Raw genomic sequence first — 19,791 nt, 5'->3', positions numbered from 1 at the left:
GTCTTCTTTCTTTATAACACAGCTACTTACTTACATGTTAGGAAGCTCTCAGCTTAGGGAAAGGTCCCTAGTTTAGATCCCAGACCATGAACTTGAAGGGGGCGGAAACAAATTGGCTGATTCTTAAACTGATACCCTGCCATTCTTTCAGTGTACCTTTCAGAATTATTCCACTAAAGTTTATTTTTCAAAAAATGTACATTATTGTATGTGATCACTTGTCAGTGTTCTGGTGTATTTTAGCTAAAACTAGCGAATGCCCTAACTTAGATGGTTTTTTGAAGCCTATACATTTGGTATTATTTGGCCCTTAAGCTCTTAACATCTCTTAGCATGGAGGACGAAGAAAGAAAGCTGTACATTGTTGCTTGAGAGTCTGTACATTTTAGACCAGATTTGTATTTGCACTGTCAGTATGGCAAATGAGTGGAAAATGTTAATACACTATTGGATTTTTTTATTTCCTGTTTTGATTTCAGCTTATGCCCTGGCTGGAAAACCTCAATTTATGTTCATGACAGTGGGGATTTTTTTAAATGTCTACATTCTTTCTAATAAACTGTTGGACGATTTCTTGGCTCTCCTTCTAAGTGTCTGGTTTGCTGTAATTTCATGTATTTTCCACTTACTGGAATGGAGTTCTTATTTTTTTGAGGGAAAACTTTGGGACTGCTCCTGTTTGAAAAAAGAGGCTTGCTGTACTGTCACAGGAAAACCTCAAGTGGATCTGTAATGGAAACTGTAGATGCACTCTCAGCAGCTGGAAAAGTGCTGTGACTTGACTGAAATAAAACTAAATGTGTTGTCCTCCTGTACATCTCTCCGCTCCTGCATTTAGCAGTGTTACCCCACACTTCTAAAGTCTGTCCTGTGGAGGGAGCCTGTGTTTCCACCATGCTGTTGCTATCCAGGCTGTTTCAGGCAATGTTGAATGAAGTGCTATTATTTCTGTGTGTAGAGAGCTCAGAAATAGAGTGTTTTTGTTTTTTTGGTGGGTGAGTTCAAGACAGGTGCTCTCTGTGTAATAGTCCTGGAACTTGCTTTTGTAGACCAGGCTGGCCTCAAAATCACTGAGAGCTGCCTGCATTTTACATATCAAGTACTGTAGCCAAAGGCTTGCACCACCAACCACCTGGCTGCCACTGCCCATTTTTATTTTTTTATTTTTTATTTATTTTGGTTTTTCAAGACAGGGTTTCTCTGCAGCTTTAGAGCCTGTCCTGGAGCTAGCTCTTGTAGACCAGGCTGGTCTCGAACTCACAGAGATCCGCCTGCCTCTGCCTCCCGAGTGCTGGGATTAAAGGTGTGCGCCATCACCGCCTGGCTACTGCCCAATTTTAAATTGCTTTAAATTTTTAAATTGCCTTAAAGTAAATTTGTCGCTTCCCTTCCTGCCTCTTACCCACCCCCACCCTGCCGCTGCCGCTTTTGTTTTGTGCTTTGGAGCCTGTACTGGAACTCCCTTTGCAGACCAGGCTGGCCTCAAACTCCAGAGTGTGTGTATGTCTGAGAAAAAATATATATAATATGCTACATGTAAAGACTGACTTGCTGGTGCACACTTTTGATCCCAGCGCTATAGGAGGCAGAGGTAAGTGGTTCAAGGCCAGCCTAGTCTACAGAGCAAGTTCCAGGACAGCCATGGCTGTTAAAGAGAAACCCTGTGTTGAAAAACAAAGCAAAAAAAAAAAAAATGGCTCCATGTATGTGCAGGTCTCCTCAGATGCAAGAAAATTGTTAAAGCCCCTTGAACTGGAGTTCTACGTGGGTCTTGGAAATTGAGCCCAGGTCCTCTGAGATCAGAAGGTGCTCTTCACTCTATAGCGCCTAAATTTGGGGATTGGTGGGAGGAGGTATTGGTCCTTTGAGAACTCCAGTTGAACAACAAGCTCACATAACTGATGAGTTAGGATCATTGAGTGAAAAGGACACATATCACCACATCTAGCTCTTAAAATTTTAACATTTAATTTGGACACAAACCTTCAAACACTCCTAAGACAGGCAAGAACAGCTTGGTAGCTCCCTACTGTAGTCTAGCCAGCCCTTAGGTATGGACAGGGCAGTTCGTTCCTTCTTGGCTACATAAGGTTAAAATCAGCCTGGACTAAGAATCGAGTCTACATAGCACAAGCCTTGCTTCAGAGCAATGCTGTGTCTTGTCAAAGCAGTAGGAGACTAAATACCTTTAGTCTGAATACTCAAGGCAAGACAAGAGGCAGGCAAATCTTGTCTACGGAGCAAGTTCCAGGACAGCCAGTCCTACACAGAGAAACCCTTTTCTTAAAAAAGCAGTAGAGGGAACAATAGCCAAGATAGAGACTTGGGAAACTTGATATATTTTGTCCTTGTCCTTATCAGAAATTCTATTCTTGGTAAACTATCCAAACCTTATTTTGTTGCAGTCTGGTATATGGAACAAATAACTAATGTGGGTAAAATTCCAGGGATTGGTTTCACGGCTTAAAAACATTTGAGACAACCCAGAAATGAGTAGTCTATGTTCTACCAGGAATGGTGGTGTATTCCTTTAGTCCTTGCACTCAGGAGTTTTTAGTCCTTGCAGATCAGGAGTTTGAGGCCAGCCTGATTTGTAGGGCCAGTTCTGGGACAGCCTGAGCTACACAGACCCTCATCTCAAAAAATGGGGGTGGGGAGGGAATGAGTAAAAGTGATGTGTGTCAAACATTTAATTTTTAGTACTGGACATTTGAGTCTAGGTACTCAAACACAACAGGAAAGTGCTCTATTACAGAACTACATTTCAGGCACTGTTAAAACATTTTGGTTATTTCTAAACAAGGAAGTGAAGCAGAATTTAGGCAAGGATATAATCTTAAGATTTTATGAATGATCTGCATGTATATGTATATGCAATGCCTATGGAGTCCAGATGAGAAGGTCAAGTCTCCAGAGTGGGTTAAAAGTGGTCGAGCTGCTATGTAGGTGTTGGGAGCCAAACCCTGACCCTTTGAAAGCACTAAATCTCTGAACCATCCCTAGCTGGAGGGAACTAAATCATCCTTTACACCACTCCAAGCAGTTCTCACCCCATGGGTCTTTCTTAGGTTGCCTAAAATGAAGAGTTATGAAGTTTGCTGCTGTTAGGAATCATCTGAAGATGTGTTTGCTGACCCTAAAGGTTTCACAGCCCACAGGTTGAGAACCGCTGACCTTTAGTATGCTCCTGTAGTACTGGAATAGCAAAAACGAATATATCAAAGTCATAGTCTGACGGGGATATTGCATGAGTTTGAGGGAGGGGTTTGTTTTTGGAGTTTGGGGTTGTCTTTTTCTGATTTTATGCGTGTGTGTGTGTTTTCATGTATGTGTACTCTGTGTATCTGATGCCTTTAGAAGCCAGAAGAGGGCATCAGGTACCCTGGGACTGGAGGTAGATTTTGTGAGCCACTGTGTGAATGCTGGGAATTGAACTTGGGTCCTCTGGAAGTGCAGCCAGTGTTCTAAACTGCCAAGCCATCTATCTCTCCAGGCCCATGAGTCTGTTTGATTGGTTCCTTGCAGCTCATTAAGAGGTCCTGCCACAAAACACTTACTTTTTTCCTGCCACAGTTCCTGTTAGGTAGCTTGGGCTGGTGTTGTCTTTCAGCAATCCTGCTTCCATCCCTGCTGAGATTACAGGTATTGCCCCAGCATGCTCTGCTCCTCATGGTGTTGGGGGTAGGTTCTATAGTCTCCTGTGTCCTTGGCAGGCAAGCACCTGCTACTTGAATTATGGTCTGCTCTTTGCTTTACAGTCCTAGGAGAAAACGGCTGGAAATGGCAGTGGAAATAGGCTAAATAGATGCAAAGGCTAGCCATAATTAAAGAGGATAAGGATCTCTGAAGCTAGACTACTGGATGGATTGTTAAAGTTCCTAGCCTTAGTTAACATAACTTGTTCACCTCAGTGCATCTTGTAGGCAGTCTGTCTTCCATGATAAAAGGGGTGTGTATGGTACAGTGATGGACTTAGAGAAAAAACACTTTCACATAATAAATTTATTGTGGGCTAGGCATCTGGCACTAAGCATTTCATTCATGGGTTTATCATCAACCCTGAAGAGTAATTGTGCCTAATATGTAAGTTAAGCTTTACCGTAGGCATATACATACAAGGAAAATATACATATGGGTTGGTGACATCCATAGTTGCAGACTTCTACTAGGGATCTTGGAATGTGTTCCTTGCGATTAATGAAAACTATTTCAGTTTTTAAGAATTACAAGAGTTCAGAAGAATTTGGGAGCATGACCAGTGTGTATATCAATACTGTGAGGTAAATTAGTGAACAATACATTCTCATAAAACTGGTGAGGCTTCTAGTTATGAACTTCAGGGCATAGTCACTTGGGAGTACAGATGAGCTCCTATTTCACAAAGTATCACTTGTATTGTCTGGGTGTCAAGAAAGAGCAAGGGGTGGTGGTACAGGACTTTCATCCCAACCCACAGGAAGCAAAGGCAGGTGGAACTCGTGGGTCTGAGGCCAGCCTAGAGTGAGTTCCAGGACAGCCAGGGATACACAGAGAAACCCCGTCTCAAAAAAAAGTCTGTAGTTTTTGCTTCTAAGTTTGTATGTGCAGCACATACATGCCTGGTTTCAGAGGAGGCAAGAGGCCTCCAGAGCCCTTGGTACTGAAGTTCTAGAGAGATGTGAACCTCCATTTGGGCACTGGAAACCAGACCCTGGGTCCTCTGCAAGAGCTGCCAGTGCTTTTTAACCACTCAGAAATCCAGCTTTTAAAAGTTAATTTGAGATGGCTTAGCAGTTAAGAGAACTTGGGTGCTATTTCAGAGGATTGGGGTTCAATTCCCAGCATTATAACTTCAGTCCCAGGGCATCTGACACCCTCTTCTGACCCCGGAGAGGACAAATATGCAAGCAAAACACCCACACACATTTTTTTAGAAAGTACAAATAGTAGCTAACATGTATGGGTCATACAACAGACATTTTTCTTTTTTTTTTTTTTTGTTTATTTGTTTGTTTTTTCCCCTGAACAGGGTTTCTCTGTCTAGGTCAGGCTGTCCTGGAATTCTTTCTGTACATCAGGCTGGCCACAAACACAGATCCACCTCCCTCTGCATCCTGAGTGCTGGGATTAAAGGTGTACGCACCACCACTGCCTGGCCAGTTTTTGTTTTGAATTGTTTTTCATATATTACTCTGTTTAATGCTATGAGCAGCTGGTGAAATTATCCCATTACTGAACCTTTTGTACATAAATAAATGATATATAGAGAAATTACTTATCTGGTGATGTCTAATAAGTGACAAGATCAACGTTTTACCCCAGTCTGGCCCCTACTTTTCTTAAGTGAGGATGGTGGGGAGACTGGACCTAGTGTGGACTTCTGAAACCTCAGAGCCTACACCCAGTGACACACCTCCAATAACGCCATATGTCCTAATCCTCAAGCACTTCCATTCCCTGGTGATTAAGCATTCAAATATATGAGCCTATGGGGGCCATTCTCATTCAAACCACTACAGGGACTCAAAGTGGGAGAGGTGGTGGCCTTTAGTGGTAGCTCAGCAGTTCTTCCAGGGTTCTAGTCCCAATACCCATGTCAGATGGCTCACAATCATCGGTAACTCCAGTTCCAGGAGATCTGATAGTATATTTTGGCCTCCCAAACACTCAAAATACCCAACCGCATTAAAAAAACAAAGGAAAAGGATTGCTGTGGAGCAAAGCAACAGCACAAAGTCAGCACTTGGTCTGCAGGTGCTATGCCTGCTATTACAGCACTTGTGATGGAGGACAGAGGCAGGAGGATCTTGAGTATAAGCGGGTGCGTGGAGAGAAATAGCTCACTTGTAGAGTGCTTGTCTAATATGTGTGAAGTCCCAGTACCACAAACACCAAAAAAGTATGTGCTGTGCTTAGACACAGCGCATGGAGCTTAGCATTCCCCATTCCCAGCTACATACAATACAGCCTTTGCTAGCTCCCCACTGTCAAACAGTAGGAAACTACTTGTCATCATGCAGAAAAATGACAAGTAATGGAAGTCTACAGCTATGTGTTCTCAGGAACACATAGCTCATCCCCATTGTTGCTGAATAAATCTGCTACTTCAGCAATGGCTGTCATTGACTCTGTGACTTACTCTGGAGGAACACACACTTCTGGCTAGCTTCCACTTCCATTCAAAAGTCCTTTTGAGACCTGGTTCGGGCTTCTCACTCTAAACTATTCTTTTCGCTATACAAGCTTTTCACCTCAGCTCCAACTAAACAACAACAAAAAGACAAAAAACAAAAACAAAACCCATGATTTTAGGCAAACATGACCTTGGCATATTCTTCCTTTGTACTTTATCTTAGGGATTTCTAATACATATTGCAGCCAAAGTCTATTACTTCTGGTCTTTCGTTTTGTGTTTGAGACAAGGTCTCAAGTTGACCACCTTAGGATAGAACTCTCGATCCTCCTGCCTATACCTGTCAAATTCTGGAATTATAGGGTTCTGCCACCACGTCTGGTTAGGGCAATTTTTTCTTTGACTAGGTGACCTAAATTTACCCCTCTAGTGTTATAAATAACCTTGTATCCTCGATGAAGAGCTTGCGTCTGTCGAAGGATGGTTTACTTGGGCTTCTTTCATTGAATGCATGGCTTTAAATGATAAAGAACCTCCAGGTTTCTGACTTGCTGAGCCGCTTGGAAACTTCCACCCTCACTACTGTGGGGGGAAACCCACGGTTTCATGCCACAGAAGGCTCCTGACTTTGAGGACGCAACCATTTGGGTTAACCTCCGAGGCTGTCACCTAACTCCAGGCCCAAGGACAGTCAAAGACAGCCTAGTCCACACGTTCAACCGGAAACCCGCCCCTTTACCTAAACGTAGTTCCACCCAGTACCGTTTCCAATTGACATTCCTATGGCCCAATTAGGTTTCGAAACTCAGAGCGCTGCTCCGCCAATTAAAAAAAAGACGTTTAAGATTGGCACCAGTTTAGACCAATGATTGAGGAGCTCCGAGCCTTTTTCCCTATAGGAGCGACCCTGAAAAAGATGAGCAGCAAACTCACCCAATAGCTGCGCCGACCGCAGAGGCGGCCTCGCCCCAACTGCAGGACCAGGAGCGGGGACCGCTGCGGCGTTCAGTCTCCACCCGGACTCCGCCATGTTGAGTCTTGTGGGGCGTGTGGCCTCGGCCTCGGCCTCCGGGGCCTTACGGGGACTCAGCCCTTCGGCGTCGCTGCCCCAGGCGCAGCTTCTCCTGCGAGCCGCTCCCGCCGCGGTCCAACCTGGTAAGCGCCTTCCTCGAGTAGCGGGGTCCGTTTCTTCTCCTCGTGACCTTGAGCCTGGGCCTATGGAATCCTTGTTCATTAGGGATTCCTGGGGCAGCAGACTACTGTCCAGCGGCGGGGGGACGAGGACAGTCGCTTGTGGGAACGTTAGTGGAAGCAGCAGTGCCCCATTTTGCGATGGAAAAGGCGGGCAGCTGCCTTGACCTTGTGCGGAGGGGATACCAGACTCGAATAATGGCGGTTTTGTGCACGAGGTTGGGCAAGCAGCGCGGGCGGGCCCTCGGTTGCAGGGTGGCCTACTCTGCACGCCTTCTGAGCTAGCTGGAGACCGAGTCTGGACGGAACGAGCCTTTCCTTGGGGAGTAATCCGTTGACCTTTAGCTGTCCTGACCCCCACCCCACCCCCACCGCTGTCCAATATCTTTTTGTCTGTTAGCCAGAGACTATGCGGCGCAGACGTCTCCGTCGCCGAAGGCTGGCGCTGCCACCGGGCGAATCGTGGCGGTCATCGGCGCCGTGGTGGACGTCCAGTTCGATGAGGGATTACCACCGATCCTAAATGCCCTGGAAGTGCAGGGCAGGGAGACCAGACTGGTTTTAGAGGTGGCCCAGCACTTGGGTAAGTACGGGTTTTTTGTTTTTGTTTTTGTTTTTTTTTTTTTTTTTTAAGGAGTGGTAAGTGCTTCTTAAGTGCCAGAAAATCCACGCGTCCTCCCTTCCGTGATGATTTTATCAAAATGACTTTCGTTCTTCTGAGTTTGCTGAAGCCACATTCAATTGCTGAGGGGGAGCTTCGTGTGCTTTTAGTCACACTTCTTTTCGTATTGTGGGCTTTGGGGCATGTAACCTTTAGTGCGTTTATCCAACAGGGGAGAGCACGGTCAGAACCATTGCTATGGATGGTACTGAAGGCTTGGTTAGAGGCCAGAAAGTACTGGATTCAGGCGCACCAATCAAAATTCCCGTTGGTCCTGAGACCTTGGGCCGAATCATGAACGTCATTGGAGAACCTATTGATGAGCGAGGTCCAATCAAAACCAAACAGTAAGTTCCTCTCTTTGTATTTGTGAACCAGGAACTTCTTCTTGCAGGTTTATACTTTAGGGTAATAACTTGTAATAAGGCAGAGTTTGGATTGTTGAAAACTTGATACTTAGAAGCCTCCATTGATTATTTAAAGCTTTACTTACATTAAGGTTCGGGAAAGGGGGTTATTTATTCCTGAGACAAAGTCTTTATTGCAGAAAGTTAGGTGTCACGTGATAGCTAGGCAAGATTAGACTGTTAGCAGGGATTTGAGTGTATTCTCAGCACAGTGAAGTTACTGAACCTCTATTTAAACCTTACAGATTTGCTCCCATTCATGCTGAAGCTCCTGAGTTCATAGAGATGAGTGTTGAACAGGAAATTCTGGTGACTGGTATAAAGGTTGTGGATCTGCTGGCCCCGTATGCCAAGGGGGGCAAGATCGGTATGTTGGTGTTTGATACATGTTTTCCAAACATAGTAAGGAAAATGCCAACTTCTGAGTGTGTGTTGCTATCCTTCATTGATGATTAGCTTCTGACTTTCGTTCTTCTGAGTTTGCTGAAGCCAGATGCCATTCCTGAGAAGGGAAAAGATAAACAGAAGTGAACGTTTTTTTGAAGGTTGCTCAATTTGGGAATGTAGAGATCTGAAATACTTCTTCTTGACCTAGGACTCTTCGGTGGGGCTGGCGTTGGAAAGACAGTACTGATCATGGAGTTAATCAACAATGTCGCTAAAGCCCATGGTGGTTACTCTGTGTTTGCTGGTGTTGGTGAGAGGACCCGTGAGGGCAATGATTTATACCATGAAATGATTGAATCTGGTGTTATCAACCTAAAAGATGCCACCTCCAAGGTGAGCACTGAACTCGTTGATGTCCACATAGTACACCTATTCAGGCAACTAGTGCCTGCTGAAACCGTGTTTATATTTGATGTTACGTGTCCTATGACCTGCGGACAAAATCCTTTTCTCCACCATGGTTTTCCAATATACCGATGTACATTTTTACTTTGATAGATAATCTGGTTGTTGGAAAGCTAATTTGCAGGGGTTGAATGGAATTCAATTCACATGTCTCAGACAACCCTGTTGTATATAATTTATTTCCAGTTCAGAAATGATCTGTAGTATTTGGAATCTCATGTCTAATGGGGAGAACAAATTTGCAAAGAGAAACAGTGTATTCTGAGTGGGAAACCCAGGGTGGTTTCTTTCTCTGTTCTGGAACCTGCTAACTTTTCTGATTTGTGTACTTATCATAGGTGGCGTTGGTATATGGTCAGATGAATGAACCACCTGGTGCTCGTGCCCGGGTAGCTCTGACTGGTCTTACCGTTGCTGAATACTTCAGAGACCAAGAAGGTCAAGATGTCTTGCTGTTTATTGACAACATCTTCCGCTTCACCCAGGCTGGCTCAGAGGTATAAGGGAAGCCTAGAGAGGACCAGTTGGGCATATTAGGATAGAGATGTAGATACATAAATCTTGTTCTTCACTTGTATCTTTTAGGTGTCTGCCTTACTGGGCAGAATCCCTTCTGCTGTAGGCTACCAGCCCACCCTAGCCACTGACATGGGTACAATGCAGGAAAGAATCACCACCACCAAGAAGGGGTCTATCACCTCTGTGCAGGTAAGGAGACAAAAGTGGATAAAGGTTTTAGTTGGTGGAAAGGAATCCAGGAAGATAGGCCTGGAGAGACAGTTCATTAGGAACACTTCTAGCTCTCCAAAGGCTTGGCTTGGCTTTAGTTCCCTGTAGGCAATCAGTTGGCACACAGCCATCGCTAACTCCGGCCCCAGTGGATCTGCTGCCCTCTTCTGGCCTCTGTCGTAGGCAGCCTGCACACACGGTGAACATATGTAGATTCAGTCATACATATACATACACATTAAAAAAAAATCTGTGTCTGGGTGGAGTGGCACACACCTTTAATTCTAGCACTCAGAAGACAGAAATAGGTTGAGCTCTGAGTTCAAGATCAACCTGGTCTGCATAGAGAGTTCCAGGAAAAGGGGGGTTTATTTATTTACTTATTTTGAGAGGGGCTATTTGAGACAGGGTTTCATCATTATTATATAGCCTTGTAACTTAATATGTAGACCAGGCTGGTCTTGAACTCCGAGATTCACCTGCCTCCCAAGTATTGGGATTAAGTGGATGCATATTCCAAAGGGGCTTTTGAATAGGGAGAGTTAACCAGTCAGAATGATGTGTAAAGTTCTGTGTTTGCATGCTAGACTGCAAAGGGTTAATTCAAACAAGCGCTCACTAGCTGGGGCTGGTAGTGTAAGCTCTGGTCATAACATATGGGGAGAGGCAGGGAGTTCGGAAACTCGAGGCTGTTTCAGCTACATAGTGAGTTCCCAGCTAACTTGGCTACGTGACACTTAAGGTTTATCTCACAAAACCTAGAAAATGAAACATTCATCTACTTGAGGGATCTGGGGCTGAATCAATGGCTCAGCAGGTAAAAAAATGCTTTCTGCTCTTGCAAAAGATCTGGATTCTTTTCTCAGTGTCTATTGGTGGCTCACAACCACCTGTAACTCCAGGTCTAGGGATCTGACAGCCTCCTCTACCGTCTGCAGGCTCATCCATGTAGACAGTGCATATTAACTCATGCGGGCACACAATAATAAAATACAGCTTTTGTTTTCGAGATTAGATCTGCCTGTGTAGTTCTAGCTGGCCTGGTGCTTACTATCTGTGCAGCTTAGTTTCCCAACTCAGCAGTTCTGTCTCCGCTTTCTAAATGTTGGGATTGCAAAGGGAGCCATCATCACACCTGGCTTTCATTGTTTCCTTGTTAGTGTGTTGTGGGGGCAGGTATTTTGGGGCTTGACCTCAAGGCTTTCAATGCTGAGGATATCTTACCTCTTACATCCATGTTCACTTAACTCTTGGCCACTCTTTTTTTCTTTTTAATTGGTTTTTATGTGCATTGGTATACATTCGTGTCTGTGTGAGGGTGTCAGATCCCCTGGGAATTGAGCCCAAGTCCCCTGGAAGAGCAACATCTGAGACATCTTTCCAGCCCCCTGTTGTGCACTTTTGTGTTCATGTTCACTTAACTGTTGTAATAGTGTAAGTTTTTTTGGGGGGGGGGGGGGGCATTCGAGACAGGGTCTCTAGCCTTGGTTGTCCTGTAGACCAGGCTGGTCTCAACTCAGATCTGCCTGCCTCTGCTTCTCAAGTACTGGGATTAAATGCGTGCACCACCAGTAGCCCACCTTGTTTTTTTTTTTTGTTTGTTTGTTTTTTTTTGTTTTTCGAGACAGGGTTTCTCTGCAGCTTTAGAGCCTGTCCTGGAACTAGCTCTTGTAGACCAGGCTGCCCACCTTGTTTTATAAGAGCAAAACTTCCCCAAAAGTTAGTACCATTGCTGTGGAGTTAAAGTGTAGCATAATACATGGACCCAAACAAGGTAGTGCATAGCTGTAATCCAGCACCAAGGATGCAAAGACAAAAGGATGTTGATTTTTAAGACAGGTTGGAGAAGTAGATGGCCTAAGTAGGAGTTTGGTTGTGCTGATCTCCATGAATTTTTGACTTAGGCCATCTATGTGCCTGCTGATGATTTGACTGATCCTGCCCCTGCAACTACCTTTGCCCATTTGGATGCCACTACTGTGCTGTCTCGTGCTATTGCTGAGCTGGGCATCTATCCAGCTGTGGATCCTCTGGACTCCACCTCTCGAATTATGGATCCAAATATTGTTGGCAGTGAGCATTATGATGTTGCGCGAGGGGTGCAGAAGATTCTGCAGGTGAGTACCTCACGTCAGGAGGACTGGATTTTCTCCAGTCATTTGTGGGATTTGTTCTGGAGCAAGAAATATTGAGAATGGATTTTTACTGCTGATGAAGTCCCTGGTTTCAGGGTACTTTACCTTTAGAATCCAGTTTTTCTAATGTACTTAATCAGGACTAGGAAGAACCAGACACAAATCTTGGCTGACCTGGAACTTTTCTAATAGTTGTAAATTAAAGGAATTAACTCTGTCCTTTTCATCTTGGTTTTTTTTTTTTTTTTGGTTTTTTTTTTTTTTTGGTTTTTTTTTTTTTTGGACTACAAATCTCTCCAGGACATCATTGCCATCTTGGGTATGGATGAACTTTCTGAGGAAGATAAGTTGACTGTGTCCCGGGCAAGAAAAATACAGCGCTTCTTGTCTCAGCCATTCCAGGTTGCTGAGGTCTTCACAGGACATATGGGAAAGCTGGTGCCCTTGAAGGAGACCATTAAAGGATTCCAGCAGATTTTGGCAGGTGAGATTTTTCTACCAAGCGAACCATAAAAATGTTAGAAAAATTGAAGCCCAGAGTGAATATTCTTTGTGGTATATTGTATCCCTTTCATTAAAAGAAGCATTACCCTGCTTTGGTGACAGCACAGAAATTTTTTTGGTCTTTTTGAAACAACATTTGTCTGTACCTTTGGGGCCTGTCCTGGAACTCACTCTGTAGACCAGGCTGGCCTCCTGAGTACTGGGTTTAAAGGCAGGCACCACCACCACCTAACTAACACAGAAAATATTAAACTGTCCCATGACACTGAGCCAGAGAGTAAGACTTTGAACTCAGGTGCTCCAAGTTATCTATGTGTATATTTTTCGGTGCTTATATGCCTTAGTGTATGTATGTTTGTGCATGCAGGAACCCACAGGGCCAGTGGAGGCCAGAGGGTTACAGGTAGGGCTTCTCTGTGTAACCCTGGCTGTGCTGGAACTGGCTCTATAGACTTGGCTGGCCATGAACCCATAAAGCTTCTGCCTCTTCCAAGTGCTGGGATTAAAAGGTGTGCGACACAACACTTGACTTAATTGTGGGTTATTTTTTGTTAGTTTTTTGGTTTATTTCTAGACAGGATTTCTGTGAAACAGTCCTAGCTATCCTGGAATTCACGCTGTAGACCAGGGTGGCCTCAAACTCACAGAGATCCACCTGCCTCTGTCTCCCAAATGCTGGGATTAAAGTCATGTGCCCCCACTGCCCAGCCTTATAATTATGTCTCTATGTCCTATGTCTTGTCTTAAATTCTACTTGGAAGGGGGCAGATGTAGCGGTGCACACCTTTAGTCCCAGCATTCCCAAGTAGATTTTTTTTCCCCTCTTGTAAACCAGGCTAGCCTCGAACTCATGAGATTTGCCTGCCTGCCGGAGCCTCCTGAGTGCTGGGATTAAGATAAAAAGCATGTGTGCTACCACCGCCTGGCTTGGCTTCTGTGGGTTCCAGGCCAGCCAGGGTTAAGTAATGAAAACTTGTACTACAAAACAAAAAGGAAATTTCACTTTGAAGTTTAGCAAAGTTTCCTTGGATGAAGAATTCATCTGTCTGGCCCATGGCCTCCTTTGCTGAGGTTGTATATACTGTGGAACACTGCTGTAACGCCACTCCTTACTAATTGTGTTTTTCCCCGTGTAGGTGACTATGACCATCTCCCAGAACAAGCTTTCTATATGGTGGGACCCATTGAGGAGGCTGTGGCAAAGGCTGATAAACTGGCAGAAGAGCATGCATCTTGAGGGGTCCTTTTTCTGCAAATTCACTCTGTACTGTATTCTCCCTGCTGAAAGCTCGGTTTCTGTGTAGGCCACACAAGAGCCTGGTTGAAGATGTGATGTCCCATCTGAAGAGTATTTAAAGTTTTCAATAAAGTGTACACCCCTCATTTGTTTGTCTGTCTGTCTTGCTTCTGAAACAGCTTACAGTGCAATTGACCATGAGAGGCCGAATTTAGCATAGTCTGATTATATGTTTGTAACAATTATCAAAAATGAAAATCTGTTCATTAATGAAATTCTTTGGGTCTTGTTAAGTTTCCTGTGGTTAGGGAGGCCTAATAGCCTCAGCTTTGGTCCTTACAGTATTTGTTCAGACAAATCTTGCTTCCAAGTATTTAGTATTAGACTTTTCTTTGTTTGTTTTAGTTTTACAAGACAGGATTTCTATGTGTATCTTTGGCCATGCTGGCCTGGAACTCTTGAGATCCACTTGCCTCTGCCTCCCTAGTACTGGGACTTCTTTTTTTTTTTTTTTTTTTTTTTAAATCCCGCTGGGTAGTCTTGGTTTGGCCTCAATGATCCTATCTCAGCCTTCCAAGTGTAAAGATTACATGTATGCTCCACAATATCCATGCTCCACTCTGTAGCAGAGTAACAGTTTTTGGTTAAAGGCCAAGATGATTTTTGTTTGAGACAGGGTCTCACTGTACCTACCCCTGGTTATCCTGGATCTCCCTTTATAGCTCCCACTCAGAACCTGCTTCTGCTTCCCAAATAGGATTAAATGTACACACTGGCCTGGTGTAAGCAAGATTTTTGGGGTTTTTTGCTTTTTTTTTTTTGAGACAGGGTCTCTAGCTTTGGAGCCTTCCTGGAACTTGCTCTGTAGACTAGGCTGGCCTTGAACTCCCAGAGATGGGCCTGTCTCTGCCTCTCCCAAGGGCTGGGATTAAAGGTGTGCATCACCACCTCCCAGAGCCAGATGATTTCTAATGTCCAGGAATCTGGAAGAGAGCATCAGTTCATCTGGAACTAAAGCTATAAACAATTTGAGTCCCATGTGGGTGCTAGGAGTTGAACAGCAGTTCTCCAGAGCAGCCAGTGCTCTAACCACTAAACCCATCTCTCCAGCCTGCAGGATGAATGTTGGTTTGTTTCAAGACGGAGTAAGTATTTTAGGAAATATTAACAGTTGAGGGTCTTCTGGGCCTTCTTCAGGCCTTCGTTCTTGAGAAAGTACCTAAAATGCAGCATTAATATATTTCAACAAGCCTAGACTTGCATGTTTTGTGCTTGAGGTTCTGCCGGCTAAGATCTCTTAGAAGAATTTAGGAAGATTTAATGTTACAAGGAAAGACCAATTTTTAGTGTTACCATTGGGGTCTTTGTGCACCTTAGTGCAATATACTAGGATATATTTTGTGCCCTACACCATGTCTGCTCAGCTAGTGTCCTCTTGTGGCAGCACGTACGACTACAAGAACTGTAATCTCACCATTTTGAAATCTATTAAGGCTGTTTGCTAGGAGGTATTTCTGTCACTGTTCACAAATGGGCTGGAGCTTTTGTCCTGAGAAAGAGCCTGCATCTATAAGCTCCACCTTGCAAGGTTGTCCATATAGGATGGAAGTTGGGCAGTGACTATTGAACTCCAATACTCCAATTCTCACACCCCCCCCCCTTGGCCTAAAGGGTTGAGGAAGGGCTCTGGGAGAGGCTCCTGGGATGGAGTAGAAGCCTCGAACTTCCTCCTGTCTGTGACGTCCTTGACTCCCGCCCGTGTCAAGATCTGGACAGAAGGTGGCGCCCCTGAGTTGTTTGTGCTTGGTAGTTTGCTCTCGAGAAGCTTAGATTGGGGAAACGCTGTTATGGGGGTGGGGACACCTCCTCCAGCCTGAATAGAGTGGATAAGAAGCTGGCGGAGACCTAAGAGTACAGGTCACCCTTTCTGCTTTGTCACCGAAATACAGACTTGGAAACGGATCTTCTGAAGGTCATTTGCATCTCGATGTTCACGTCCTCCAGTATTTATAGAGAACCTTCTGAACCTTTACCTCTCCTTAGCTGCAACTGTTCCCTTCTCCGATTGCTATCCTCCAAGACCACAGTCGTGGGGTGTTAACAGAGTTCTAACCTCCATATTTCTCCTGGTCGGCCCTGTCCTCGCCTCCTCCCTCTCTCCACCCAGTGAAAGCCCCGCCCTTCTCTCCTCCCTCCCACCCCAGTCTGTCATACAGGGACATCACCCTACAGCAGTTCAGACTGTGTGGTTCGCAGGAAGCATACATAGGCCTTTTTTTTTTCTTTTGAGTTCCCAGCTCACAGTTGGGGAGAACCTAACGCCAGCCTTCAATTGAAGCGAGACCCAAGGACAGTGAGAAGCTGGGTCCTAATCTGGAGTCCTGCCAGCCTGACATGGGTAAGTATGATAGCAGCCCCTGGGAAAGGCCTGAAGGGATGCCTAGCTCCCTCCCCGGCTGACTCAGCAGGGGTGGGGCCTAACCTTTGCTCTTTTGGGGGTGAAGGAGAGGAAATGGACTGTGGGGGACACAGGGCTCAGCTAATGAGCTTCTGGACATGAGACCCTAGCATTGGTAAACTCAGCTCTAAGGAAGAGCCTGGGGCTGTATCTTGTTAGGGCTTCCTTCCTTCCCCATGAAGCGCTCCCACTGTCCTCTGTCTCCCTATTCCCCACGCCCCATTAAGCTGCTGAAATTCAGGTAGTATTTTACCGTATTCATTACTAAGTCCAGTCTTGGTCCTGTTAGAGAAGCTTCCCCTACCCCTTGTTTCTCGCAAGCCTTTAAACTCCAGTCTTTCCTCCTCCCCCATTCTAACCCACTACTAGGTCGGGGCTGCACTGAGCAGCTGCTTCCTGTTGCCCCAGAGGTTGCTGCAAGGGTGGTGGTGGTGGTGGCTGAGGCCAAACTGAGCTATGAATAAAGCCGATTCTCATAGTCCTGCACAGCCTCACTCCGCCGTTGTGGACGGCCTCTACAATACTCAGAGGATTGACAGACAGGACAGGGAGGGTTTCTGCCTTTGTGGCTTCCTGATTCCAGAGTCTCCACAGCTGTAGTACGGAACGGGCCCGGAAGAAGCATGTTTGCCTAGCAGGGCGCTGTGCGTGACCCTGACATGCTCGGCCTTGAGTTCCCTCTGCTGCTTCCCTAGGCCTCCTTGAATCTTTGTGGCTCCCACCGTCTTCCCAGCGTCCTTTGTGAATAAGTCTTTGCTGGCGCCCCGAGAGTGCCCGCAGAAAGAGAGATCTTCAAATACTCCAGTTCTGACCCACCGCCATCACCAACTACGTCGTCAAAGTTTGTCTTCTCCTGCATCTGGGATCCTTTCTGGTTCTGGCCCCTAGGAGACGCCACCCGCTTTCCCCTCCCCCAGCGGATCCTTCGCGACAGCCGTCCCTGAGCGCTCGTCCTCACCCGGGTAGCTCCTGCCCCTTTAAGCGCCACCTCCCCCCCCTCCACCGCCGCCGGTCTCGGGCTGGGGGAGGAGGCGCCGCCGCCCGGCTCCGCCACCTGCGCCGCCGCCGCCGTCCGGCCCGGCCCTGCTTCAGGTGAGGCCCGGCATCCACCTCCAGGCCCGGAGTCCCGGGCAGGGCGTCCCCGCAGCCGCCTCCTCCCGTGGGATCCAGGGTCTGACCTTCCCTGCGCCGGCTGCCCTTCCTCTTCTCCCCCGCACTGTCTCCTCGCCCATTCCTCCCCTGTCCTCTGTGACCGGGATGCTTCTCACGCCTCTCCGCCATCCTCTCCCGGGAACCCCTGTTCCGGCCCAGGAGCTCCCCCTCCCCCGCGCCTTCCTCGCCAGGAAGATCTCCCGCGGTCTAGGCTTCGCCTCCCCTTTTCTGGAACTAGCGCTTTCCCACGCCATCCTAACCCCAATGGGATGGGGAATAACCGCCACCCCAACAACTCCTCGTCGTAAGGGGGCGGGAGAGACAACGCACACTACAGGCTCCGTCCGCCTCGTTTCGCTCACCCTTCAAGTTCATTTAAGTCCCACCTAAAGCTTTTGCCCGGGAGTTTGGGGTCGGACCCGAGCACCGCCCCGTGATGCAGGTGGGAAGGGCCCTCCGCCCGGCTTGGGGTTGGCCCCTCCCCTAGTCGGGCGCTGGGGGCAGCGGCGCTGCGGGAACCTTGTGATACCCGGCCTTAGCGGCTGTTGCGGCAGAATAGACTGGGGCTGAGTCTCTAAGGGATTTGGGGTGACGGGTAAGGCAGAGGAAACCCGATCTTCTCTATTTCACATTACTCCAGGAAAAAAAAAAAAAAAAGCTGTCGCTGTCTTCTATTTCCACCGTGGAGCTGTCCATTGGGATATTTGGAAATAAGGCTAAAACTGAGGGGCGCAGGCCCCCTTGGAGAAGGGGAGAGGTTATATTCCTTTATGTCCCTTTTGGTGTATTATGAGAGACTAGCCTTCCCAAAATAACTTTGCGATTGTCTTGCCTGAACCTGAGTGGCGAAGGGGACCAATGGGAGAGCCGTCGCTTCGGTCAGCGCGTGGGCGGTCTTTCTAATTACCCCAGCTTCAATAGGGAATACCCCTTCCGCCAAGTCCAGCTGAGCCCCTAGCTCCTTCTCTGGAGCCTCTGCCTCTAGAGTGATAGGCCCGGGCGTCAGGATTTCTTCTATTCTGAGTCACGACCCAGGGTGCTGGGAGAGCTCTGTGTGTGTGTGTGTGTGTGTGTGTGTGCGCGCGCGCGCGCGCGCGCGCGATGAAGTGAGCCTGTGGTGCTTGGATTCGACGCTAGGAGTGTCTGGGAAGAAGAGGAAGAGAACTAGGCTGTTATACCATCAAGGCTCTCCTAGCCCCAACCATCTGCCTCCAGCGTGGCTGGCACGGTGGCAGCTGACCCAGAGTTAGAGAGGTTCAGCAGGAACAAGGAGAGTGTGAAGAGGAGAAGCAGGTGTTCACCCCCCCCCCCTTTCAATTCTCATCCTCTGAGGAGGTTCAGCCTATCCCCCACTCTTCTCACAAGTTGCTGATGAAATGACGGTTGGCTCCTTTTGTTAGTATCCAAGGCGAGGCTTGGTGGTCAACCAGCCCCATTTTATGGGATTGAGAAATGTTTGGGGACATATGGGGTCAGTCTGCCCTCTGTTGTCCAAATTTGGCGTGGGGAGGGGGGGTCACAGGGGCTGCACGTCCTGGCGTCGGGCACAAAGTAAACACTTAGCTTTGGGGCATATTCCCAGCCCACCCATATCATTCAGAGAGCAGGGGAGATCCCAGATTAGATGGGATAAAAGAGGATTTTATTCGGGGTAGAAGGTGATCGGTGATCGCTGTTAGCCCTTCTGTCCCCTGCTTTTCTTTTCTGATCGCAGGTGGTCTTCTGGCACACACCTTTCTTTCCCGGCTCAGGGCTGGGTTAGGGCCTAGAGGTTGCCCAGGAGACAAGGCCTGGGGCTCGGAAGGGGTGGGGACAGTGGGGCACAGGAGTAACCGGCTCTTCCGGAGCCAGCAGTGGGTGTGTGTGGGTGTGTGGTGGTGAAGCGAATGGGCGTGGTCACGGACGTCTGACTGGCGCAGGCTCCTCCTCTGCCAGCCCCGTCTCGGACTGGTTAGCCCGGTGGTGAGGTAGGAAGAGTCCGCGCTGGAAAAGGAAGAGGAGGAAAAAAAGGATACCAGCTTTTTCCTGTGCACCTGCCTCCTCCCCCTCCTGCCCACAGGTGCCAGTTCCAACGTAACCTTTTATATTTTTATTTTATTTTTTATTTTGTTTTTAATTTTGGGGCTAGCATTCCTTAGCGTAAGTTCACTTCTCCTTTCTCCAGAAGGACAGACTCCCGGCTTTGAGCATAGCCTCTAGCAGGGCTTGAGGTTAGTGGACTGTTTAGCCCCCAGGTGACCTATGAATCTCCTCTTGGTTTTTCCAGACAAAGTTTCACCGTGTTGTCCTGGCTAGCCTGGAACTCGATATGTAGACCAAGCCGGCCTTGAGCTCATGGCGTTCCTCCCATCTC

The 19,791-nt window shown here is 47.0% G+C and overlaps 2 protein-coding genes and 2 non-coding genes across 8 annotated transcripts in view; all 4 read left to right on the top strand.

Moving 5' to 3' along the window:
• Positions 1-7,101: 7,101 nt before the first annotated feature.
• Atp5f1b (ATP synthase F1 subunit beta) lies at positions 7,102-13,974 on the top strand. The gene is made up of 10 exons (XM_038315035.1): positions 7,102-7,267; positions 7,704-7,886; positions 8,137-8,311; positions 8,617-8,738; positions 8,967-9,151; positions 9,562-9,720; positions 9,809-9,931; positions 11,857-12,069; positions 12,370-12,571; positions 13,728-13,974. The coding sequence occupies exons 1-10, from the start codon at positions 7,141-7,143 to the stop codon at positions 13,826-13,828; spliced, it is 1,590 nt and encodes a 529-aa protein (XP_038170963.1). The 5' UTR covers positions 7,102-7,140; the 3' UTR covers positions 13,829-13,974.
• Positions 7,982-8,056, top strand: LOC119803764. The gene has a single exon (XR_005283718.1). It is a non-coding gene; the product is annotated as a small nucleolar RNA SNORD59 (small nucleolar RNA).
• On the top strand, positions 8,811-8,882 carry LOC119803763. Its single transcript, XR_005283717.1, has one exon. It is a non-coding gene; the product is annotated as a small nucleolar RNA SNORD59 (small nucleolar RNA).
• A 2,136-nt stretch (positions 13,975-16,110) lies between the features above and the next one.
• Baz2a (bromodomain adjacent to zinc finger domain 2A) overlaps positions 16,111-19,791 on the top strand; it is a 36,524-nt gene continuing 32,843 nt past the window's right edge. For 2 of the 5 annotated variants that reach the window (XM_038314905.1, XM_038314904.1), the window contains exon 1: positions 16,111-16,226. In XM_038314905.1, coding sequence (XP_038170833.1) covers positions 16,223-16,226 — 4 coding nt within the window. In that variant the 5' untranslated portion in view covers positions 16,111-16,222. Of the gene's footprint in view, positions 16,227-17,333; positions 17,379-19,381; positions 19,498-19,791 lie in introns of those variants that run through there. The other 3 variants (XM_038314907.2, XM_038314908.2, XM_038314909.2) reach the window with 3 other exon arrangements.

The sequence above is a fragment of the Arvicola amphibius genome, chromosome 17 (genome assembly GCF_903992535.2).
Source record: "Arvicola amphibius chromosome 17, mArvAmp1.2, whole genome shotgun sequence".
NCBI classification, from domain to species: domain Eukaryota; kingdom Metazoa; phylum Chordata; class Mammalia; order Rodentia; family Cricetidae; genus Arvicola; species Arvicola amphibius.
This window is presented reverse-complemented; position numbering and strand designations above follow the sequence as displayed.

Coding starts and splice junctions, on each gene's coding strand:
- Atp5f1b (XM_038315035.1), top strand. CDS start 7,141: ATGTTGAGTCTTGTGGGGCGTGTGGCCTCGGCCTCGGCCTCCGGGGCC. Junction 8,739..8,966: donor TGCCAAGGGGGGCAAGATCG/GTATGTTGGTGT, acceptor TTCTTGACCTAG/GACTCTTCGGTGGGGCTGGC. Junction 12,572..13,727: donor ATTCCAGCAGATTTTGGCAG/GTGAGATTTTTC, acceptor TTCCCCGTGTAG/GTGACTATGACCATCTCCCA.